The 26305-nt window shown below is 38.3% G+C and overlaps 1 protein-coding gene across 1 annotated transcript in view; it reads right to left on the bottom strand.

Moving 5' to 3' along the window:
• Nucleotides 1-26305, bottom strand: part of ASTN2 (astrotactin 2) — a 1115013-nt gene that overhangs the window by 673565 nt on the left and 415143 nt on the right. Inside the window, 1 exon segment of the mRNA XM_020990605.2 lies at nucleotides 2592-2759. Coding sequence (XP_020846264.1) covers nucleotides 2592-2759 — 168 coding nt within the window.

The raw sequence follows: 26305 nt of genomic DNA, 5'->3' as shown, positions 1-26305 counted from the left end.
AGTGAAGCAAACAGAACCAAGAGAATGTTGTACACAGTAACAACAATCTTCTTCAGTGAAGAATTGTAAATGACTTAACTATTCTCAGCAACTCAATGATCCAAGACAATCCCAAAGGACTAATAATGAAGCATACCATCCACTTCTGGAGAAAGAATTGCTATTGTTTGAATGCAGACTCAAGCATGCAATTATTCACTTTCAGTCTTTCATTCTTTTTCTTTTATTTGAGTTTTCTTAAACAAAATGACTAATATGAAAATGTTTTGCATAATTGCACATGTATAACCTTTATCTTATTGCTTACTGTTTTGGGGAAGGGGAGGGAGGGAGGGAGAGAAATAGAATTTAGAATTCAAAACTTTAAAAAATGGTAAAAAAATTTTTTTAAGGTGATTGGAGAGAAGTTAAATACATTGGAAAAAATTAGGCCTTGGTACTATACAGAGTACTCCAAATGAGACTTGAGAGTAGTAGCAGCACACAACTGGACTGTCACCTCACTCATCCTGTACACTTTACTTTTCTTAAGGTCTTACTAAGACCGAAGTCCACTTAAATTACTTTCATATTAACTACTGTCTAGTCATAAGTCCTTTATCCTACATTTGAGCAGGCAGCATTTTGAAGTCAAGCACCTGGCCTTATGATATTTGATTTAGATAGGATCCATTGTTGTGGATTTCTTTGGACCCCAAGTCTGTCATCTAACATGTTAGTTACCCTTCACAGCACAGCATCATTGATAAATTTAATATAAAGATATTTATGAGCCTTAATCCAAGTCACTGACAAAAAGCTGAAAAGAACAGGACTAAAGATAGAATTTGGGACCATCTTATTAGAAGTCTCTAAAGGTTGATGCGTCAACAACTATTATTTGGAAATGGGCATTCAATCAGACCCCAGTTCCATTTAACTCCACCATTACTCCACATCTCTTCCATCTTGTTTAGTAGGCTATTGTAAAAGAAATCTGGGCATCTAGGTGGAACAGTGAATAGAGTGCTGGGCCTGAAGTCAAGAAGAGTCATCTACCTGAGTTCAAATTTGGCCTCAGACACTTACTAGATATGTGACACTGGACAAGTCACTTAACCCTGTTTGCCTCAGTTTCCTCATCTGTAAAATGAGATGGAGAAGGAAATAGCAAACCATTCTAGTATATTTGCCAAAAAAAAAAACCCAAATGGAGTCATGAAGAGTTGGACAAAATTAAAACAACTAAATAGCAGCAGCAAGAGAAATCTAAGTTTCCTATGTCTATTGGCATGGCTTAGCAACCTTATGGTATTCTTATCTATTCCTCCAGGAATTCCTCCCAGACATACTTTGGAATAACATTGTAAAATGGAAAGAACATATACTGGGAGTCAGAAAACCCAGGTTATAGCCTTAGTTCTGACATTAACACTGTATGACCACAATAGAAAAAATATCCCCTTTCTAGGCCTCAATTTCCACATCTGCACATCTGTAAACTGTTGGGTCTGTACTAGATAATTTACAAAGTTTCTTCCAGCTCTAAGATGAGAGAAGTTATGTTCTGATATTCTACATTCTAAGTATAATACAAAATCAAAAGAGATAATTCAAATTAGAGTACATTTAAGAGAGGCTCAGTTTTCAGAGCAAGGGTCACAATAGCATAACTATCCTCCATTTCAGTGAGGTCACACGTAGTGTTTTGTTCAGTTCTAGGACTCATAGTTTAGGAAAGACACTGACAAGCACATTCAGAAGAGGCAGACAAGGATTACAAGAGGGTTGGAGACTGTGGCCTCAAAGGCTTAGTTGAAGGAACTGGATGTTTGGCCTGGGGACATGTCCTCAAATAGCTGAAAAGTTTGTCAACTATGGGAAAGGAATTATGCTTGTATGCTTGTTTCATGGAGTCCAAGACGGCAGTACAAGGAAGAGTTGGGAGAATTAGGGTTAGACTAAGAAAGAAAAGACACATTACTTCTATTAATATAGTTTAGGACTGATGGGTGTAAGCGCCTAAGAAACACATTTCAGCTTAATGTAACGGGAAGGGTGTACTTCCTACATTATTAGAATGGGCTGTCTTGAGAGACAGTGGGCATTCTTCAGGTAGAATACTGATATCATTAAGTCAAAGATATTAGAGACTAGATTCCTTTTCAAGTTATGGGTTAAGCTAGACAATTTTTGACATCCTTGTCAACTCCCTAGACCATGATTTTGGGCAGGTTCCTTCCAGCTCTAAAGTTTCTAGGTTCCAGTGTTCTCTTTCCTCCATTCCTTTCCAGCCTCAACATTCTATTATACCATGTTCTTTTCCTCTCACATAGTAATGCCTCACCCAAAACAAAAGCAAGAATTTTTGATTAATTTTCAAACCACAAAATAACTCCTACCATATAGTGCAGGATTTAGTTGGGCTTGTGGCCATTACCAGTTAAGACTGTATTGTAGAATTACGAAGGTTGATACTCAGAGACCTCCATCCTTGATTATGACTTTAAGCACAGGGAGCAGATACAGATGGTACACCAATGAATCCATTCAGATTGTCTCTCTTCATCCCCTACTCAATCCTGATGTGGACATCCCTTTTATTGGCTCACCTGTTTCCTGATCACAGAGCTGCTCACAGGCATCAGTGGTCCTCTGCCCACATAAGTCTCTTATCCAAGGAGATGTGGCATTAATCTGGTAATAAAGGGAAAGCTTGGCTGGGTTTAACCAATCGGAGATGTCCAGGTAGCTCCCCTCACTCACCACAAAGCTGCTACCTGTGAGTAGACAGAAAGATACTTTAGAAAGATACATTAGATACATTAGAAAGAAACCTACAGCTACTTGTTGAGGACAGAAGAAAACGTACATGAAGATATATATATATTCCTTATAGCATTACATGATATAGACTGGTTTTCTCTTACTACTTTCTAGGACAATTTATCTATTTTATGCAGAGGCAGAAATGCCCATGTATCCATAATATGTATGGGCCCCTGTGATATAGTAGAAGAGCCTTGGATAAGTCTGCTGAACTTTTAGGACTCATCTTTGTTATCTGTAAAGGGACAGGATTGAACCAAACGTTTCTATGTATTATGAACAAGACTCTTCCTTTTGGAATTAGGAAAAAAGTGGAGTACTGCCATATGGTTTTGAACAAGTCAATTAACTGCTCAGAGACTCAATTTCCACATGTGTGATATGGGGATGATGATATTTATAGTATCTATATATCACAGGGCTATTATGAAGACACAATGAAATAATGTTTTTAAAGCACCAAAACTTAGCCCAGTGCCTAGCATGTAGTAGGCCCTTGCTAAATGCTTACTGACTTACTGACTTTGAAACCATAAGGTGTTATATAAATGTAAACTATTTTTATTATAAAACAACAAACACAAACACTTGAGGCAGTTGGCAGACTAAAGCATAATGCAAAAATAAGGCATTTAGAGAAAATCAGAACAGAGAACATTTATAATGCTGATTTTTTTTAACCTTTTTTGAATCATGGACCCCTTTGGCAGTCTGGTGAAGCCCATGGACCCCTTCTCAAAATAATCATTTGTTGTCTACATTCATAACTGAAGAAAAGACTAGATATCTTTTAGACATTAGTGAAAATAAAGACGTAATTTTTTTTCCCTTCCAAGTCCATGGATTCCCCTGAAATATCTCCATGAACCCCTCAGGAGTCCATGGACCATAGCTTAAGAACACTTAATCTAAAGGGAAGAGAAGAAGTAAGGTTTGCAGGTATTCAAAGTCAGCCAACTAGCTACTCCAGTTCAGCACGGAATATGTTTCTAAGTTTCCTGGCATCCTAGTTAAAAAGGTAAACCCATTGGCTCACATTTTTCATTTTCTGACCAGAGAAATACATTTAGTAAGCGTTCAATAAATGTTCTTTACATAAATGAATAAATGGCAAGGACTCAATAACAGGCTATAGGATCACCTTGAGAACTAAATCCTATTTCATAAAAGAAGGAGTTTCATCTTTCCCTACACTTCAGAATCCCCCATGTTTTCCTTGCACCCTCTTTTCATCTGTTTGGCTCTGCAGAAATGTGTCTTTCTGTTGTCTCCTTGCACCTCTCTCTCCAGAGATCAGTGATTCTGAGATGAATCCACGCCCAAATCTCTGCTTTAAAACTGTGATGTTTCTTTTTTTTTAAATATATTTTTCTCTCCCGCTGGCTTGTGGGAATATGCATCATCTAATTAGCCAAATAGATTTTCAGTTCAGCCCAATCATTTCCTTATCTAACATCTGAAGCCTGGCATTGCTCAGGGGACTGCACAGACGCTGAGGTCCTCATTAACTCTGATCTTCAATTACATTGATTATAAGACTGCTTCTGTAATTGTGCAGCATACATCAAGGGTGAGTGGAGGAACCTTTGCCATTCTTTGGTGTTTTCTGTGATGCCAAAGGCACATAGACCACCAAAGAAACTGAGAAGTATAGATGGGAGCTAAAAATTTACCAAGGCAGAAGGTCTCACCAGACTAAATTTCCTAGAGAACCAGATAACAATAAGTGCTTCTCTTTTATATCCATGCCAGGTAAAGGGAGATTTCAAAAGAAAGCTTTTGGGTTCAGAAATGAATTGGAATTGTGAAGGAGAAGATTGCATGGTAGAGTTATTTTCATAAATGAAGCTAAGAGACTCTTGTCAAGCCTAATTCTTGTACTTCCTCATGAGGTAAAAGAATAAAATATGGAACTCTTCCCATTCTACTATTCCTTAATTATTTAGCTCCCATATATCAGAGGTTTGAGGATGAAATCTAGGAGAAAAATGGCTCCCATCATGTCATTAAGATATCAAAAGCCATCTTACCTCCCTCCGCGCCCCTCCCCCCCCATGAAATAGCCAAAATAATGAGACATCCAGGACAAAAAGGATCCTGGTGGAGCCCCAATTCAATTCAATCAACATTTATTGATCACTTATTACATTCAAGGCACCATGCTAAGTGTAAGGCAAACAAAAATCATTCCCCACCCTCAAAGAGCTTGTTTTTATTGCTAAATCAGTAGTCACATAAAAAGAAACAATCAAAGAATGTTAGAGCAAGAGGGAATTTTAGAAATAGTCCAGTCAAATATGAAAAGATACAAAGTGAAGAGAGAAAAATCAGGGAACAATTTACACAATAACAGCAACACTGTAAATAGAAAGACCTTGAAAGACTTAAGAACTTTGATCAATCTGTGACCAAGTATGATTCCAGAAGACTGAGGAGAAAGTATACTATTCAACTCCTGATGAAGAGGGTATAGATACAATATGCAGAAGAAGACATACATTTTTGGACACGATTCTTATAGTACTTTGTTTTGCATGACTATTCACATTATTTACAAAAGAATGGCTTTTCTTTTTCTCTTCCCATATGGGGGTGGAGGGTTGGGAAGGAGAGGGCTTAAATGCTTAACAGGTGAGGGAAAAAGTTAAAAATGAGAAATCATCCAGTCCATTTCCTTGATTTTAAAGAGATTACATTACTTGCCAAAATAGTGATAAATATTTAACACAAAATAGTGAGTAGCAGAGTCATATCTAGGCAGATCTAATGTCTAGAGGTTTTCTGACTCTAAGCCCATGACCAAGCCACAGGGCCAACAATGGTACTCTGATAACTTAGATGAATCTCTGATCTCATTAAGTGGGTACCTGCTTCTATATGTGTAGATCATAGCCCATCCATTCCTTCTCAGACTGCATGAATCAAGTCTATATCTTCCTGTAAATAAGCCACAGAGGATCAATTCAACCACTGGAGAGCTTACCTTAGGTATTTTAAAATTGTAATGATATTGGCACAATACTAGGCTTTGACCATAAGAATGACCTACTTTTATTTTTTGCTAGTCATACATGTCCTTAATGGTGACTTCTGCACAAATTAGTGAGTACAAGTCATCCTTAGTTTTATGCTTCAGGATACTACATCCATTCATTGACCTTTAGATCACTTGCAATTTTTAATTTTGCGACATCATGGTATTCCTTAATTCATAGCCATGGAACATCACAAGGAGATTCCTGGTAGTAAAAGGATGGTCTTTTCTTCCATCAACTGGGGAAGTGGCTAAACAAAATGTAGTACATGAATGTAATGTAATATTACTATACTATAATAAATGATAAATATGCTAAAAGCAGAGAAACATGGAAAGATTTACATGAATTAATGCAGACTGACATAAGCAGAAAGTGATAAACACAGTGAAAACTATAGCAATGTAAATGGATGGAAGTACAACTACAAGACAATTGAAAGTGAATATTTAAAAATTACAAAATAAAACAAGATTCGCCCTAAACAAAAGATATGAGAAAACACTTTTGCCCCAACCCCTACTTTTGCACAGGTTTTGGGGTCCACAAGTATGGAAAATTGCAATTATATTGACATTTTTAATGCACTGATAGGCTTTGCTGAATGCTTTTTTCTCTTCCTCTTATTTTTCTTTGGAAAAAATAGTTTTTGTTACATGGAATGACTTTCTGGGAGGGAGAAGGAGGAGGAATGGGGAGGACAAAAAGATAATAATTTTTTAAATGGACTTTCATGTCACGAAATAGCTTGTGATCCTTAAAAACACTTCCCAATTATTCCACCAAGCTTATTCCCTTCCTCTTATTGCACTCTGGCCACAGACTACTCACTGTCCATATGCAATGCCTACTTGAGATATATCTATATTTATATCTATCTATACCATTATATTAGTTTTCACCCATTGTCTCTGATTCTGCCTTCTGGGGCCAAAGAGAATAAGTATAATCCTTCCTCCAAAAAAGTAGTCTTTCAAATACTTTAAAACAAATATCACGTGTCTCAACTCTTATCATCTTACATGCTAAACATTCCCAGTTTCTTATATGGTATGATTCCAGGTCCTTTACCTTTCTTGTTGCCTTACTTACTGATACTCTCTAGATTTTCAATGTCTTGTTTAAGCAGTGGTGTCCTGAAATGAACACCTCACTCCAGATGTGGTCAACAAGGACAGAGTACAATGGGACTATCACCTTCCTATTACTGGAAGCTATGCCCCTCTTTATGGACTTCAATTTTGCATGTGATTTTCTGGTTACCACATCCCACTGCTAACTCCTATTTAGTTGCAGTCTACTAAAACTACCGGAACTTTTTCAGACCAACTGTTTTCCATCCATGCCTCCCTCATCTTATAATTATAAATTATATTTTAACCCTTAATACAGTCTTATACTTATCCCTACAGAATTTCATCTTGGTAGATTTAACTCAATGCTCTAGTCTGTTAAGATCCTTTCAGATCCTAATACTGTTTGTTAATAATGTCTCTTGATTTTGGGTCATCTGCAAATTTAGGACCATACCTTTTATGCTTTTATCCAAGTCTTTAATAAAAAATGCTAATCAATGCAGCGCCCAGGAATTTCCGGGGTACTCCCTTAAAGATCTCCTGCCACACTGACATTAAACCTTTAACACCTACTCTTTGACCATCCAACCAATTCTGCATGTATTAGATTTTATATTCATCAAATATCATCTCCACACAAAGAATACAGGAAATTTTGTCAAAAGCACTGCTAAAATCCAGGCAACCTATATCTATAGCACTAATTTATTTTATTATTTTAGTAATTCTGTCAGAGGGCAGCTAGGTAGCTCAGTAGATAGAGTGCTAAGCCTGGAGTCAGCAAGACCTGAGTTCAAATCTGGTCTCAGATACTACCTTGAGCAAATCAGTTAACCTGTTTGCCTCAGTTTCCTCATCTGTAAAATGAGATAGAGAAGGAAATGATAAACCACTCCAAGAAAACCTCAAATGAAGTCATGAAGAATCAGACACAACTGAAATGACTGAACAACAACAAAAATTCTTTCAGAAATGGAAATGTGGTTAGTTTTGCATCACCTGTTGATGAATATGGATTCATATGGCTCTTTGCAAACTCTACCTGTCCTTCCAGATATTTATCAAACATCTTTTTAATCATCTGTTCAATAATTTTCCTGGGAACCAAAGTCAAGGTAACTAACTTACAGTTTACAGACTCAAGTCTTTTCCCTCTTTTTAAAATCAGGATATTTGCTCATATCCAATCACATCATTCCTCTTGTTTTCCAGGATCTTCCAGCTATCACTGACAGTGACTCATCAGTCATGCCTGCCAATTCTTTCAATGTCCAATGAAGGCAATCATCTGGACCAGGTAATTTGAGTTCATCAAGCTGGGTGCCCTCTTAGTGTTTCTTTATCTGGGGAATCACCTCTCTGATGTTTATTTTTGTCCTATCATTTCCAGTATAAAGCCAATCTCTTTTGCAAAGGAACAAAAGAAATCTGAACAGCTCTCTGCCTTCTCTGTTTTCCTATTTTCATCAAAGATGCCCTTAATGTATGTGTAGACCATCATCATAAAGATTTTCTAGAGGTGAAAAAGTGAGCATATGGTCTAGTAGTTGCTGGTGAATATCCTTTCACAGTTGAGGTAGGAGGAGGTGAAAGCAAATGTTCATGGCTTTTTTCATTATTTTAGAATTTTGGCTCCTTTGGTATATTTTGAAAATAGTTCCTTGAGTGTGCTTCTAAAATTATCACCGCAAATACAGTTTCTCATGTTTGTCTTTTTTTCTGTTCCAGATACTTTTTTTGAGCTCTTTTTCATTTCATCTCTTCCTATAACTCACTGAGAACTAAGGTGTGAGAGTTGAAATGTGGTTCCACAGTAATCAATGATAAGAATCGGTTGTGAAATGCTGGCAAATCTTTCCCATTTCCCTATATTTGTCATGTATAAATGCTCCAAGGATAACATCATTTACTTGGGTTTCATGTCATACTTTCTATAGGTTTCTTTTTCCTTTTTTTTTTTAAACTATTGTATGAGGTGGTATCAGTAATATTCTCCCATACTCTTCTGTAATGTTTAGGAACTTCTACTCTATACAGGCACTGACAATGGCTTCCATCTCCTTAAAGTTTTCAAGAAGGTAAAATATCTTTCAGGTAGACCCTTTTGGCTCCCTTCTTGTAGCAACTATTTTGATACTTGATCAACTTCTTTGAAAAATAGTGTCAGTGGGAGTTAATTTCTTTACTTTTATCCATTTTATTTCTTTTAGTCAACAGCTTGCTCATCTGGTAAAAGTTGTAATTGAATACAATATCTTCTTATCATTAGTCTAATTTATCATTTAATCTTGATTCTTATCTTACGTATTATTGTGATCAACGATCTGGCTATACACAAAGAATTGATCATCAAATGACTCCTCTGTTAGTAACTATTCATTTCTTGTCTGTTAAAGTATAATCAACTTCAGGGATGTGTGTGTGTGTGTGTGTGTGTGTGTGTGTGTGAGAGAGAGAGAGAGAAGAGAGGAGAGAGAGAGAGAGAGAGAGGAGAGAGGAGAGAGAGAGGAGAGAGAGAGAGAGAGAGAGAGAGAGAGAGAGAGAGAGAGGGAGGGAGAGAGAGAGAGAGAGAGAGAGAGAGAGAGAGAGAGAGAGAGAGAGAGAGAGGGAGAGAGAGAGAGAGAGAGGGAGAGAGAGAGAGAGAGAGAGAGAGAGAGAGAGAGAGAGAGAGAGAGAGAGAGAGAGAGAGAGAGAGAGAGAGAGAGCGCAAGCACAGGCCAGGAAAAAAGTAAATACCTCTGGTCTATGAGTGACCACAAGCACTCTTGTCTGCCTTGGAACTGTGAGGAGGATTCCCTCTATAGCTTGTAGTGGAATCACTACAAGCTCTACCATGTCAGCACTCCTCTTCACCCCAGGACTGCCACCCAGAACTGTCACCCAGATCCAGGCACTGGCAAAGCAAGAGAATCCTGCCTCAGCACCAGCAAAGAGATCCCTACAATCCCCCTCTGATCAGCCACTCGATTCCCCTCAATCTGTGGGCCAATAGCTCCAGAAGCAGCCGCTGCCCCAGGGCTACACTGGGACTCAGGCTGGGACTAAGCTTCTCTCTCACCTCTATCACAGACCTTTCCTACTGACCTTCTAAGTTGTCTTTGGCGTTTGTGGGTTGAGAAGGCTGGAAACTGCCACAGCTGCCTGTGATTCAGTCCCCTGAGGGCTGCTCCAGGTTCGCTGAGGCCTGATCTTTGCACGCTCATGCTGAACTGCGTTCCTCTCTCAGCCTGGTGCAATAGACCTTTCCAATCAACCGTCCAGGTTGTCTTGGGCTGGAAATTTATTTCACTCTGTCTTTTTTGGGCTCTGCTCCTCTAGAATTTGTTTAGAGCCATTTTTACAGGTATTTGGAGAGATTTGGGGGAGAGCTCAAGCAAGTCACTGCTTTTACTCTGTCATCTTGGCCTCTAAACTAAGTTTGGCACCAATATGATGTTAAGAAGTTAAGGTCTACTAGGTTGACTAAGGCAGGCAAATTGACTCGGCTAGGAAAACAGAGGAGGTCAAAGTTCCCATTCCAATCAGTCGTAGAATTTGGCCCATAAGTGCCCTCTGCACTGGCATTCTGGGTGAGATAGGAAGAACCAGTCTAGAATGAACAAACAAAGGCCACACCACTTCTGTTACTCCCATTTCTACAGTGCTTTAGGCAGATAGCTTTTTTGTTACAACTTTTGAGGAAGGTAGTTCAAATGTCTCCATTTTAAGAATGAATAAATTGAAGCTAGAGGCCCAGAATCACAGAACCAGTAAGTATAATTCCTGGAATTCTAAACATTCTTCTAACTCCAACATCATTTTTCTTATGAATCAATGTGCTGCCTTTCTAAAATCAAGCTCAAATTATTAGATTGTGATGAACTATGAAACATCATGGAGTTTATACTGTCCTGCAGCAAGAATAGGTCCCTACAGTTCTGAAGTCTCAGAATCTGAGTTGGAAAGGACTTCAAAGCGCCAATATCTAAATAATACCTTCTAAACATCTCTGACAAGTAGCCATTCATCTTCCAATCAAGGTTCGTGCTAATGAGAAACAACCCATTAGCTTCTGAGGCAGCCTCTTCTACTTTGGGACACATTTCTTATATGGAACTTTATTATAGAGTTAAAAGGAACAGCAAGTTATACAAAATTGATTTGCAGTTTCATGTGTAATCATCTTTTTTATTCTATTATGTTATTAAAATATTTGTTTTATTCCATAAATTAAAATAAATTTTTTAAAAATTTAAAGATAAGGGAAACCCCTCTTCCATAATGTGAGATCTGCTTCTCTGCAGGGTCCATCCATTGCTTCCCCTCTGGAGCCACACAGAAAAAAAAAAAGAAAAGAAAAAGAAAAAAAGAAAAGAAAACAAATATATGCACACACATATGCATACATATGCAAATATGCACATATATTAAAATATTTGAGTACAGTTATGAACTTCTTTCATGTCCTCTCTTTTTGTGGCTAAACATTTTATGTTCCTTGGATGAATTTTTCTCACCAAACTGCCTATTTTCTTACCCTGTTGAAATTTCTAACTCTCTCTCTTAAACTCTGGCACCAAATATTTAATGTAATTCTCCATATGGGATATTACCAACACAGAAGACAGTGGGATGATCACCTTCCTTGCTCTATAAACTGTGGTTATTGATATAGAAGGAAATTCATACTATCTTAGGCATCATAATAGTTAGTATTTACATGACACTTTAAAGTTTGCCAAATACTTTACAAATATTATCTCATTTTATTCTTGCAGCAACCTGCCATCTAATAGGGAGATGCTATTATAAGTCCAATTTTACAGTTTAGGACACTGAGGAAGGAAGAGGTTAAGTAACTAGCTCACGGTCACACAAGTAGCAAGTGTCTGAGGTCATATTTAAACTCAGTCTTCCAGCACTCTATCAACTATACCACCTAGCTGCATAAAAGAGGCATTGTTGTGTTTTCTTCACTGGTCAAATGACATCTAGAATGAGTGTTGTATTCAATTCTAGAAACCAGAGGCACACTGATAAGCTGAAGAACTTTTGGGGAGAGTGTCCAAATGATGAAGGACTTCAAGCCCATGCCACTGGAGGATGAGTTGAAGGAATTAGGGATGGTAATCCTGGAAAAGAGAACACTGGGTAGGGGTGGGGTGGTCATGAAGGTTGACATAAAAGCATTTGAAGGGCTATGATCTTGGAAGATGATTCAACTTTTCCTATTTGGTCCCAGAAGGCAAACTTAGTAAGACTAGTTAGAAATTGAAAAAAAAGGGAAATTTTAGGCTTGATATGGGGGTGGGGAGATAACAAACTACCTAAAAACTAGGGTTATACCACAGTTTATGGCTTTGTCTTGGAAGGTAATAGCATCTTCTTCAGTCAAGGACTTCAAGCGGAGGCTTTACAACTTCTGTTGCTGAGAATTTTGTAATAGTGATTCTTTATGGGACACAGATTGTCTTATAAGGCCACTGACATTTCTCTGGACATTGAACTTTTATGATTCTATGATTCTATGTCATAATACATCTTGATGCCTTCTGCAGATTGAAAACCTTTGGGTGAATGGACCGTTAGACCAACCTAAGAGAGCATTTCTCATGTTCTGAGGATGGGAAGGAGGTATTTCCCACATAACAGAACTGACTTCCCAAAGCATCAACCCAGAGGCTTCCTAAACCTACAAAACCTGAAATCCCTTCAAGCCATTGTTTGGTTTGAATTCTCTCCTTTCCCTCACCTCAAATTGAGATCAAAGTTTGACTGGCAGAGCCTGCCACAGAAGTTCATGAGCCTCATATATCCCAGGGTCTTACCTTCAAAGTTAAATGATACTGTTTGAGTCTGGAAAAAAGAGGCTTGAAGTTTTGACATTTCTATTTTTTCCTTCTAGGATAAAGCAGTTTGGCAATGAATGAGGTAACAGGGGGGAAGAACAAAGACAGAAAATCTAGCTCATAGTTCTTTGTATTTTTTTCTGAGAAAGATTAAAAGTAACATTTTGTAAATGGTTAACTTTAGAATTTGTTCATACATACATATATACATATGTGTGTGTGTGTGTGTGTGTGTGTGTGGTGTGTGTGTGTGTGTGTGTGTGTATTGCTCTTTCTCTTTCTGATGCTCTGTCTAGATGGGAACCCAGTGTTAAGTTTAATTCCAATCCAAGATTACAGTTACTTGAATGTTACTGGCAAGTGCAACTCCAAATTCCAAGAACCTTGAAATTCACTGGCCTGCAGCATCTGGAATCTCTGTCTTCCACATTCTGTCCTCCTAACATACATTAAAAGTGTCCAGAGTCAGTTTAGGTAAAAATACATAGTACACAATGGCATAGGGAATAATCTATACAGCAGCAGAAAAACTGGTTTTGAAGTACAACTTTGCTTTTTATTACCTATATCCTCTTAAGCAATTTATATCACATCTTAGCCTTAGTTTCTTTATATATAAAATAAAGGAATTGGACTTCTTTCTCTGTAAAGCTCTTCACAACTTTAAGTCTTACAAGCCTATACTTGCCTTTGTTAATCCCTCTTCTGCTTATAAAAGACAACCCTCTTCCCCAGCCTAAATGCCTTACTCTTACTACAATGTATCCTACTTTCTAGGGTTCAAGCCATCAATTACCACAACCACATTAGATTATAAGCTCCTTGAGAGCAGGAACTGTTTGGGGGTTTTTTTGCCTCTTTTTGTATCCTCAGAACTTAGCACAGTGCCTGGTACATAGCAGGTACTTAATAAATGTTTCCTGAATTTAACTGAATATAGGTATCATCTTATCATTGCGTCTTTACAGACAGAGAAACTAAAGACCAATCAGGATGAGTGACTTTCCTAAGTTTCTACTTCAAGTTACGAGAGGTCAGGAAAAAAAGCTGGGTCTCCAAATTCCTAGTTCAGAGCTCTTTCCACTAAACTGAAATAATTTTCCTGTTCCATTAAGGTGTTATTTATCTTTCGATGTGTACATGTCTTAGCTCCCAAAAGGAATGTGAGCTTCTTGATTCAATCAATAAATACCAATTAAGCACTTATGAGCCAAGCATTATATGAGGTACTAAGGATTAAAAGATAAAAAGGAAGGAGTCCTTGTCCCCAGTAAGCTTATATTCTACTGAGGGAGAGAGCAAATACACATGTAAAAATATACACAGTTTTTGGACCTATGATCTCATCAGTGTAAGGAGGTCCCTGTAAGAAACTTCCTTTAATATCATCATCCTTCTCTGCAATTTGAAGTCTTAGACTAGGAGTTCTTAAACCTACTTTGTGTCAGAGGTCTCTTCTCAGACGAATATTTTAAATAGTGAAAGGAAATATTAAATTATAGTTAGAAGATAGTGAAAATAAAAACGTATTTTTTCTCATTCAAGTTCAGAACTCCCCTGCAATCTACCCACAGGTCCCTTGTGGATCCATGCACACCAGGATAAAAAAACAAATCTTAGAGAGTTTACTAGGGACACTAAGAGGATACATGACTTACTCATTGTTATATAGCCAGTACATAACCAAAGCAGGACTTGAATATAGGATTTCCTGAATCCAAGACCAACTGTCTATACACTATGGATTGTTGCTTCTCTAGATATTATACACACATGTATATATATATATAATATATATATATATATATATATATATGTGTATATACTAGATAGATTAGATAGATAAATAAGACAGACAGACAGACAGACAGATAGATAGACAGATAGATAAATAAATAGCATGTGATCAAAATCACTCCACCCTATTTAGCTCTCATATATTTCATATCTGAGAAAATATTTCAAAAGATATTCCTGTTGATCACTAGTTGTAACAGGAGAATGTTTCAGCCTTGACATCAGCCTCCTCTCCTCTGCAATGATTTTGAAGACTGGACTTCCAATAGCTGCCTTAGCAGTTGTTGGCAGTGTCTTTATTGGGAGTCAAGGATAGAATGTTCGAGATGAAGAAAGTCATATTCAAGGCTCTACTAAGGAGCCTGGAAGAAAAAATTACATCATACTCAAGGGGAATATCTAGAAGATTCCAACAGAAAGACTTCTAGGAACTGTGAATTATTTACTCTGCCTCATGTACACTGAACCTTGAAAGGAAGGCTGAAGACAGGTTGCAAAGGGTTTTAAATGCCAAACAGATGAAATTTTGTTTGAGCCTAGAGGGCATAAGGAGCCACTATACTTTTTGAGCAAGGGAGTGACAAGTTCAGACCTGTGATTCAGGAATGTTACTTTGCTAGCTGTGTGAAAGATGGATGGGAAAGGGGAGAGACTTGAAACAGGAAGACAAATTAGGAGGCTATTGCAACAATCTGAGCAAGAAGTGATTAGCATCTGAAATGAGTTGCGGCCATGTGATTAGAAACAACGGGATGGAAGCAAGTTATGAATATAAAACTAACAAGATTTGTCCACTGAATGGACATATTGGGTGTGAAAGATAGGAGTAATGAGTGACTCTAGGGTTGAGAAGGCAAATGACTGTAAGGATGTTGGTACCATCAATAGGAAAAAAAAAGAAGCTCATTTAAAAAAAAAAGTTGGTTTAAAGGAAAGATGAATTCTGCCTTGAAATTGAAAATTTCCTACATGACACCCAGTTAAAAATGTGCAACTGCTAAATAATGATGCATAGGTCAAGAGACAGCCAAGGGCTAACCATATAAACCTGGAAGTTATTGTAAGGGTATGGTAATTGAACACATGCATACTGATGAGGTAAACAAGAGAAACAATATAGAGTAAGAAGAAAAAAGGACCAAGGACAGAGCCTTGGGATGGTGGTGGGAAGAAAGAGGAGTCAGACAGGTAAGAGGAGAACCAAGAGAGAATAGTGTCATGAAAACCCAGAGGGAACAGATTACCGAGATAGAGAGGGAAGCTGATAGCATCCAGTACTGTAGAGAGGTCAAGACATATGATTATTGGAGGAAAAGTCATCAGATTTAGGAATTAAGAGATCATTGGTGACTTTGGAGAAAGAAATTTTATCTGAGCAATGACATCAGATGCCAGATTATAGTGGATTGAAATATAAATGGAAAGGAAATTGAGGCAATGATTATAAAACAGCTATTTCTTGGAATTTGGTTGTAAAAGGGAGGAGAGATATAGGATGATAAATCAAGGGGAAAGTAGTGCTTCATAAAGGTTTTTTCTTTTTCTTTTTTTTGTTTTGTTTTGTGTTGTTTTGTTTTTATGATACGGAAGACCTCAATATGTTTATATGTAGCAGGGAGGGGTTAGCAGTTAGTAAGAAATTTAAGAATGGTGGGGTAAGAGAGATAGCTGTGGGGCAATCTACTAGAAGAGATTAGAGGGGATTAGATTCAAGGTACAAAGAGAGAGGTTGGACTTGACAAGGAAAAAGGCTACCTCTTCATCAGGAGCTAAAGTAAAAGAGTCAAGACTGGGGTTGGGGGGAGAGATGAAAGGAATTTTTTTTTGGTGAGGCAATTGGGGTCAAGTGACTTGCCCAGGGTCACAAAGCTAGTAAGTGTCATGTGTCTAAAGTCACATTTGAACTCAGGTCCTCCTGACTCCAAGGCCAGAGCTCTATCCACTGCGCCACCTAGCTGCCCCTGATGAAAGGAATTTTGGAGATATAAAATAGAGGAGTAGTTCACAGTAAAGTATATTATCTATTTTCTGAATAAAGTATAATGTAAGATACTTCCTCTATTAAGAGGAATGGTAAAAAGGATCATGTGAGGAATTAGAGAAAAGGAAATGGGGAAAAAACCAATGAAAAAGCACAGAACGAGAAATGGAGTCTTATGAGAGGAACAAGGAGGTGATTGTCAAAGTAAGTATGAGGGCTGAAAGATCATTAATAATTTGGGTAATCAAGGAAGACATCATGGAGGAGAGGATATTTGAGCTAGACTTTAAGGAAGAGGTGGGATTTCAAAAGGTAGAGATAGGGATGGAGGGGGAAGGGCATTACACATTGGTGAAACATTGTAAATAAGGGCACAGAATCAGAAGAGCAAATTTGCTGAATTGGGAATGGTGAGTAATCCAATTTGGCTGGAATACAGCACACATAGAGAATAATACCATGACATAAGCCTGGAAAGGGAAAGTGGTGCCAGATTGTAGATGGTCTTGAATATCAGATGGACTTTAACTTGATTTGGTAAATACTAGGGAGCAAGTCATTGAAGGGCATTGAAAAGAAGAATGACTTGACTGGAAAGGGGAAGAGATGGAGACTGGAAGACCTGTTAAGAAGCTAGTGCCATAGTCAAGGTGAATTATAATGAAGGTGTGTGCTAGCATAATGGTACTGGGAGTGGACAGGAAGGACAGGTTGCACATGAGGATGATTAAAAGATTCCACTCATTTGTGTTACATAAATAGGATAATTAAGAGTTCTACTAAAGTGGAATGATATCTCTCTCCCCACCACACCACACCCCTAAGGCCTTGAAAATTGTCCCTTGGGACCAGCCTGAGTGATTTAGGAAAGTATCCTTTTTCTGATGGGGAAAGGAAATGTAACAATAGATGATTTGTTGGTGATAGCATTATCCTCCTTATTTTTTATCCTGACTAGGTCCACTCTCTATCAGGAAAAATCCCTATTTCTCCGTATTCCTTTTCATTAAGCATTTTGCAACCAATGACATCACCAAATGTTCTGTGGTTATTACATTTTCATGCTACCATACAAAACATCTTCATAAAGTCAGAGGAGAGTTATTAAACCCTAAAGAAAATCAAATTCAACTTTTTCTATATGAATAAAGCTACCTGTGAGGTTAAGGCAATCAATCAATAAAAATTTATTAACATCCTAATATGTGCCAGGCATGATGCTAGGTGTTGGGCATACAAGGACAAAAATGCATCAGTCCCTACCCTTACATTCTACTAGGGGTGACATAGCGTATACACATACACACACACATATACAGCATGCATGCATACATACATACATATACATATACATGGTGGAGAGGAAGGAGAGGAAGGAGGGGATGCAACATGTACACATTTAGATGTGTTTATACATATTATATACATATATATATATACATATATATATATACATTTAAATAACATGTATAAAGTATAAGGTAATTTGAGGAGCAAGGAAGTAGCAGCTGAGGGGGTCAGGAAAGGCTTCATGTAAGAGGTGATGCTGAAGATGAGCTTTAAAGGAAGCTGGGATTTAAATAGGCAAAGGTTGGGATGTAGAGCATTCCAAATGGACTACATCCTCCATAAAAGCATGGAGTTGAGTGATGGACTTTTAGGAGCGTTAAGAACCACACCTCCCTTACAAGGTCCTGCTCAGTGCAAGCAGATGGAATTTTTAAATGGCTTGAATATAACCTGCTATTGAGTAAGGGAAGTTGGGAAGGGGTGAAAGATAAAATCCAAAACATATTTAACCAAATTAATTGGTCTGCCCAAGGCCAGGCCTAGCTGGAGACCCATTCACGTTCACTTACTGGGCAGAAGACAGAAGGGATTTCCCAACTCACACTGTACTTCACAATTTAAAATCTACTTTTCTTATAAATGACACTGTGAAGGAGATGGTGTAAATATTTTTATCCTTCTTTTATAGAGGCAGAAATTGAGGTTTAGAGTCTTGAAGTGACATGTCCATGATCCAATGTTCCTCATCATTATAGCTGGGACTCAAACCCAGGCCTTTTGACTCTAAATCCAGGGCTCTTTGCAGAGAACTGCAGAGTCATCATTCCATGAACAAGTCATAGATACATTTCTCTAAGCTCCATTTTCCTTGCATACAAACCCAGGGGCTGCTAGGTGGTCTCTTAGGTCACTTCCAACATTTTTCACATTTTATATTCCATTCTATGTTCCCTTTTTCGATCTGGTTTTCTAAGATTCTCCAGCTCTTTTGACTCCTGATTTTTTTTTCTGATTTAATTCTATGTGGAATTAAATATTGAATGGGTGAACTCAGCCTCTCTGCCACAAAAAGCCACCATAACACCCTGGAGAATTTCAAGCCCCCAGTCTACAGCTGCTGGCCCTGGTCTACCTTCCTTCATCAGGATGCATGTGACCAGAACAGAGGACATCTAGCTTCCACCCACCAATAAACCATTATAACATCGAGGCATTGCTACTGTTGCTGTGTGAATGGGTGACCTTTCCCTTTCTGTCTAGGCTGGCTCTGTGTCACTGGTCCTGGTCTATAAGCTAGTCCTTGCTTGTTCCCTGTTGGGCACAAATTCTTAGGTCTGAATCCTATCATAGTCTTGTCTCCTAGGGACCAACCAGTCCTACCTGTGGTCACCCCCTTCCTGGCATTGACAACACCATGTGTGCCTGTGTATGTGTGTGATGGATTTGTTTTTCAAAATACCTTTCCCAAGATAGTTTCACAGAAGTCCATGGCTGCCTTGGCAAAAACTGTCTGCAACTGTGTGCGCCCAGAATAAGCTTATTAGTAATTCCTCTCCAGATTTGTATCATTACTACTCAATGGGTTTCATGCCAACATACCAAATTAGACCTAGGCACCTGTCTACTTCTTCTGGCTCTGTCTTTTGTGCATGCCTATATGTGGACATAGTTCTGTGTACATATGTGTCCTCTCTCTCCTTCCTTTCCTTTTTATTCAGGGAATGACCATTACCTATTTTTTGTTGTTGTTGTTTTTTCAAAAACATTTTTGTAAGCATTCAGCTCTGGAAAGTCATCTGGGTATTGAGGCCTTCACTCATGTCAATGGCCTCTGGGACATAAATCAAACATCTTTTTTTTTCTTTCTTTTACAAAGTGAGAAGGGAAGAACACTGTAATTCAATCTGTAATATCTCCAAAGGCATATAATACATCCTCATGACATATCCAGGAGATATTTTCTAGAAACTAGACAATGATTCAAATTAATGCTAAGCCTAAATCTAATTGTTTTATGATGCTACAGAGGCCTAGATGGGACCAAGCTTCCAAAAATCTGTGGTTTTAACATTTGTGTGGGCGGAACAGATTTCACTGTCTGGCACAGATAGGAACAGCTGCTTGCATATTATAGCACCGCTACCTGGAGCAGCTTAATCAAATACTTCTGAAATCAAGAAAAACTCGAGATCTCCGAGTGATCAGCATGTCCATGGACCAGATAACATCCATGGTGAATGCTAGAAAGGATAAGATGAGACTGGGTAGAATTCATATAGGAACAAAATAAGGAAGGGACATTAAGAAAGTAATAAGACAAGGCAAAGCTATGGAACCCTAACAGAGGCCAAGAGAGGCAAGAGGCAGTCAATGAAAAAGCATTTATTAAGAACCTACTATGTGCAAGGTATAGTGCCAAGCACTAGGATTACAAAGAAAGACAAAAGAATACCTGCCCTCGAAGACTCATAATCTAATGGATCTACAGTCAGGAGCCTTGGGTTTTGTCATTTAATACTTGTGTGACCTTGAGCAAATCACTTCATGTCATTAGGCATAAGTTTCTTCAACTATAAAATAATGTCTATGGTCCTTTCCAGTTCTAATTCAAATTAATCCATGTGGTTCACTAAACTATGAAATGCTACATTTCTGAAATACAAGTATACCTTTGGAAATGGAAACACAGTATGACCAAAGCAGAGCCTCTGGATTAAGAAGACTATCAGGCTTTTAAAGAGAAGTATTATTCTCCCATGAACTGCATGGCCCTGGGTCAATTACTCCCTCTTTCAGGCTTTTCCATCTGGGAAATGAAGATGGTTAGGTGGCATAATTGGCTTATAAGTCCTAGATCCAAATTTCTATGAGGTTCATTGTATTTATTTATTCCCCCTATCCTTTAAATCAAGATAAGAAATGTTGTGGCAGGGGAGAAGTACTTTACAATTTTATTATTTCACCGTATATATTCTCCCTCCATCAATTCAAGCTCATAAATCTTCCATTCATGGGGTGGAGGGGAGAAGGAACAAGCATTTATTAAGTTGTTGTTGTTGTTATTCAGCCATTTTTAGTCGTGTCTGACTCTTCATGCCCCCATTTGGGGATTTCTTGGCAAAGGTACTGAAGTAGTTTGCCATTTCCTTCTCCAGTTCATTTTGCAGATAAGAAAACTGAGACAAAAAGGGCTAAATGACTTGCTCAGGGTCAAACAGCTAGTAAGTGTCTGAGGCAGGATTTGAACTCAGGAAGATCTGATTCCAGGCCTGGCACTGTATACACTGTGCCACCTCGCTGCCCTGTACCTCCTTACTATGTAGCAGGCCCTGTGCTAAGTGCTTTGCAAATACCTCATTTGATCTTCACGACAGCCCTGTGAGGTAGATGCTATTGTTATCCCCATTTTGCAGTTGAAAAAACTGAGGCAGGCAGCTGTTAAGTGATTTGCTCAGGGTCACTCAGCTCACTTAACAAATGAGGAACTGATGCCCAGGGAGTTTCAGGACTCACTCAGCAGCACACACAAATAACAAGCAGGAGAGGTGGGATTTTAAACCAGGTCCCATGGCTGCAGAGCCTACCCTCTTTTCCTTATTAGGCACCTTTTTAGACCTGTTATGTCTAGAGGGGAAAAACCATGACTGAGCTACCAGCCTTTGTGGTAATGAGTCTCTCTTAAAAGGTAGGTAGGACCTTGAACCACATACAGAGAGTCGATTTCTGAACCTGAACTTGAAGTGATTCCTACTTGACAAGACCTGTCAAAACTTATACTCTACTAGCATAGCCTTTGAGAACCCAGAATCATCTTCATGCCACCCTGAAGAAGACTTGATTGAAAATCTGAATTGGAAGTGTACCTGCCTAAAAATATCTCCCCCACCAACCAGGTATGTCCTGATGTCTGACTCCTCCCAGCCACCCTGAAGTCATATAAGAATTTGATATATGAGTTTGACTGAAAAGAAAAGGAAAGAAAAATGGTATCTGTGTATCAGTTAAACTATTGATGTAAATGAAACATTGTGGATGAAGGAGATAAATAAAAGGCAGCTGTGTTTCAACACAATAACGGTTCTTGACCGTGTGTGTGTGTGTGTGTGTGTGTGTGTGTGTGTGTGTGTGTATGTGTGATGGACTCTACAGGCACTCTTCTCAGAATAATACACTTCAATAAATACAAAGTTAAATAAATAGGAAAGAAAATTATATTATATACAGTTAACAAAACATTTACGTTTAAAAGTACAAAGACCTCAAGGGGTAGATGTTATGGAGTCAGAAGAAGACACTGTTTGGGGGAAGGGGGAGGGGGGACCAGGACTGATTTTATAATTGTAAGAGAGTGCTTTGGACTGAGGCTTTGGACAGATTGTATCTGCATATAAAAGGACTAGGGAGGTAGTTAAGGGGGAAGGGGCAAGGGAAGAAGGAAAAGACAGTGATTTTGATCTCTGGCTTAGATGTTATTTCAACACTTCCCCCACCCCACTACTTACTTATTTACATGAGAAAAAAAGAGACTTATGATCCAAAAACCAAACCTCAGAGCTAGGTGGCACAATGGATAGACATCTGGGCCTATAGTTAGGAAGACTTTAATTTAAATACAACCTCAGATACTTCCTACCCTTGTGACCCTGGGCAAGTCAGTCAGTCAATAAACATTTATTAAGCACATCATCTGTCATATTCCTCTTCAAGAATGAAGGACAAACCACAAGTACTGGGGATACAAAGCAAGGCAAAAGATAGTCCCCTTCTTAGAGGAGTTCACCTCTGTTTGCCTTAGTTTATTCAACTGTAAAATGGAGATAACAGTAGCACCTATGGCCCAGTGTTATTATGAGGATCAAATTAAATATTTGTAGAGTACTTCGCCTAATGCTGGGCATACAGTAGGTACTTAATAGGTGCTTATCATCCTATTTGATAATTATTGGTCAAATAGGCATTTCTTGGCTTATATTAATCAGTTAATCTATTGATCAGTCAACAAATATCTGTTAAGCAACAAGATAGCATCCTAGATGCTGGGGGTATAAATACAAAGAATTAAACAATCGTCAACCTAGCTCCTTGAGCTATGTTTCTAATAGGGGAGCTAGCGTGCATGTATATATGCATATGAAGTATGCTCACAGATAAGTATAGAAAAAATATAAAGAAAATGAGTACAAGGTAGTTGAGGAGTGGGGGGTATTAGAATTGCAGGGGCACCACTCAGGAAAGGCTTCATTCAAAGACGGTGCTTGAGATACACCTTCTGAGAAGAGGATTATCTGCAGTGGAGATGAGGAGCGAGTGAATTCCAGGCATGAAGAATAGTCGATGCAAAGGCAGGGGCATGGGAGACAGAGGGCCATATGTCAGGAACGCCAGGAAGGCATGTTTGGTTTCATCATGGAGTACAAGATGGGGAGTAATGCATGATGGGTTTGGGAAGAGTTTGAAGCAATGTTGAGAAAGGTTTGGAAAGCTTAAGAAACACAGATTTGTGCTTAAGAAAAACCACTTCAGCAACTATGTGGAAGATGGACTGGAGAAGGCAAGGAAACCCATTAGGAGACAGTTGGGATAATCTAGGTCAAGGATGATGAAGGTGGTAGTGACATAAGAAGAGAAAAGAGTAGAGTGAGAGACGTTGTACAGGTAGAAATGGCAAGATTTGGCAAATCACTGGAAATCTGAGGTAAAGGAGAATAGGGAGCTGGGGATAACATCAAGCTTATGATCTAGGAAATCTTCATATCTCCATCACAGAGAACCCCTCTTCCCACAAGATGTAGCTCAAGCAGCCTTTCCTGAGTGCCCCACACCCAATAGCAGCTCATTTTATAAAAACAGGGAAGTCTGGAAGAGAGCTGAGTAGGGAATTAGAGTAGGGGAACTGCGATAATGAATCCTCTTCTGAATATCTTGAATTTGAGATGTCTTTGAGGCATCCAGTTTGAAACGTCCATTAGACAGCTGGTGATATGAAACTGAAGCTTAGAGAAGAGACAGGGGCTTGCTATGTAGATGTAAATCATCTTCACAGAGATGGCCATTAAGAACATGGTAACTGATGAAGTCATCAAGAAAAAAACATACATAGGGAAGTGAAGGGTGTCTAGGACAGAGTCTTGGGAACATTCAAAGTTTGTGGGATATGATGTGGATGATTGGTTAGCAAAAGGGACTAAGGAGTGGTGAGACAAGTTGGAGGATAAGCAAAAAAGAATAATATCATAAAAACCTAGAGAGAAGTAAATATTTGGGAGGAGAGTGTTCAGTAGTGTCAAATGCAGCCAAGGGGTTGACGAGGCTGTAGACGGAGAAAAGATTATCAGATTTGGAAATTAAGAGATCATTGACAAATTTAGTGAGAGTAGTTTCAATTGAATGATGAGGTCAAAAGTCAAATCACACAATTCTAATCATGTCTTCATAAATTAAAATTAGAAGGCATATGGCATGCCATAAAGAAGGGTAAATTTTCTGACAGAGGAATCAAGTCCTCCGACAAGGAAGTGAAGTCCAAATGCCTGAAGGCATTAGCTAACTGAAAGGCCTGCTCTTTGTTCTAAAGAGGGTGGCATATGGGGCTGAGAATCAGCCAGTCTAGAAAAATAAGAAGTTTTGGAGCCAAGATTCTGAGTGGAAAACACAGGAAAACACGAGAGAAAACTTTTTTCCCCTTTCCAAAAAAACCCATATGATGAGGGAGGGAATCTATGAAATTTAATCAAAAAGAGCATGACAGTAGCTATTGTTTCCTTGGAGAAGAAAAATAGAGATTTCTGTTGAACCAGAAGTTGGAGGTGATGGAGCACACACTGAACAGCATCCAGCAGAGAACAGACACCTAACCAAGCAATACAGTGTGAGGCCAGTGGGGAACAGGCCCAGCAGGAGTAACATGATGATTTTACTTTAGACGTGCGGCCCTGCATTATTGAGGAATGAGTTGACCATCCATGTATGTGTATATACCCCTCCTATATGTACCCTCATCATACATATTCCTTACATCTGTGCCTTTCCACTCACAAAGCCTTGCCTTATATGTTGTCATGTGTGCTTCTCAACACATACATTCTGGTCCTATGTATTCTTTACCCACATGACACTCATGGGTCTACTCTTCTAACTGATGTGTATATTTGTGAGAATATCCACACCAGGTTTAAGGAAGAAACGCTTTGTTCCTAGTTTTTTCTTTGTACCATTTTATTAAAAATGCTTTTTAAAATGTCTTCTAGCTGCCTACTAAAAGTGTATACACCAGTGGGGGCTCACGACTAACACACACACATGCATATCTACAGAGTATCTCAAATCTAAGGTAGTCAATCATTCTCTAATGGGCCTATCCTGAGACTTGGAGGAGGCCTTAAAGTGCTGAATGATTTTGTAAGAGAAGTCATATCTACATACATAGATTGAAAAGTACATAGGTGTATGTCCCATGATGATGTAGTGGAAACAGCAGCAGCTTTGATATTTAGTCGTTATGTGACTACTGTCAAGTTACTCTGTTGTTGGGTTTTTTTTCCTTAGCTGTAAAATGTTCACAATAACACATGCACTAGTTATTTCCTAAGTTTGCTGTGGCTTTGTGAAGTGGCAATATTATAGCCTTTCACTTCCAGTCAAGGCACAATTATTATTGATTGAACATACTGTCTACATTTGAAAGTGCTATTGAAATAAGGTAATTTTTATAATATTTGTTATCAATGATAGATGTTTCTGAATTATCCATGATATTCATTAATTTGTATTCATTACCAATGACATATGTTAATAATAATTAACAATAACAATATCTTATGATCTCATTAATGTAATGGCAGGGAAAATGACCTATTCTGACACACCTAGTAAGGTCTTCCCATGGCCTAGGAGGACTCAATGGAAACTTGCTGAATTTGGCTGATTCAATTATCAGTCACTTAGGAAATTTCGGTATCACAATGGCTCACAGTATGACAACTGTATTCCCAACATAATGATTTGTTTATTTAACTGTTCACTTCTGAATCCAGCAGGGGCTGACAGCACATCACAGTAATGCTTTCTGAGTCTCATAATAACAACAACAATAATAAATTATAATAATGATAACAATTGTCCCTGTATTTACTCTTCTGTTCTCAAAAATTTATTTTAAAAATTATCCTATTTTTTAAGCTATACTGAGAGTCCATGATGAGGACACTTAAGTAAGTGATCAATAGTAGGCTATAAATCACAGTGTTAGAACCAGGGCTGTTTCCTAATTTGCCCATCACTGATATATTCTAGTTCTGACATATCTAAGTTAAATATCTAACTTGTACTAATGTCCACATGAGGGAAGGACGATTAAAGTCATCAGTTAGGCTCTTTTGTACAATTCGTCCATTTTTAGAGTATATTTCTTATTGGTTTATTGGGATTCTTGCAGCTTCTTCAAATGCATCACCATTAAACATATTTGATAATCTTTGTATGAAATACAGG

This window comes from Phascolarctos cinereus, unplaced genomic scaffold, assembly GCF_003287225.1.
Source record: "Phascolarctos cinereus isolate Bilbo 61053 unplaced genomic scaffold, phaCin_HiC Scaffold_2;HRSCAF=192, whole genome shotgun sequence".
NCBI classification, from domain to species: Eukaryota; Metazoa; Chordata; class Mammalia; order Diprotodontia; family Phascolarctidae; genus Phascolarctos; species Phascolarctos cinereus.
This window is presented reverse-complemented; position numbering and strand designations above follow the sequence as displayed.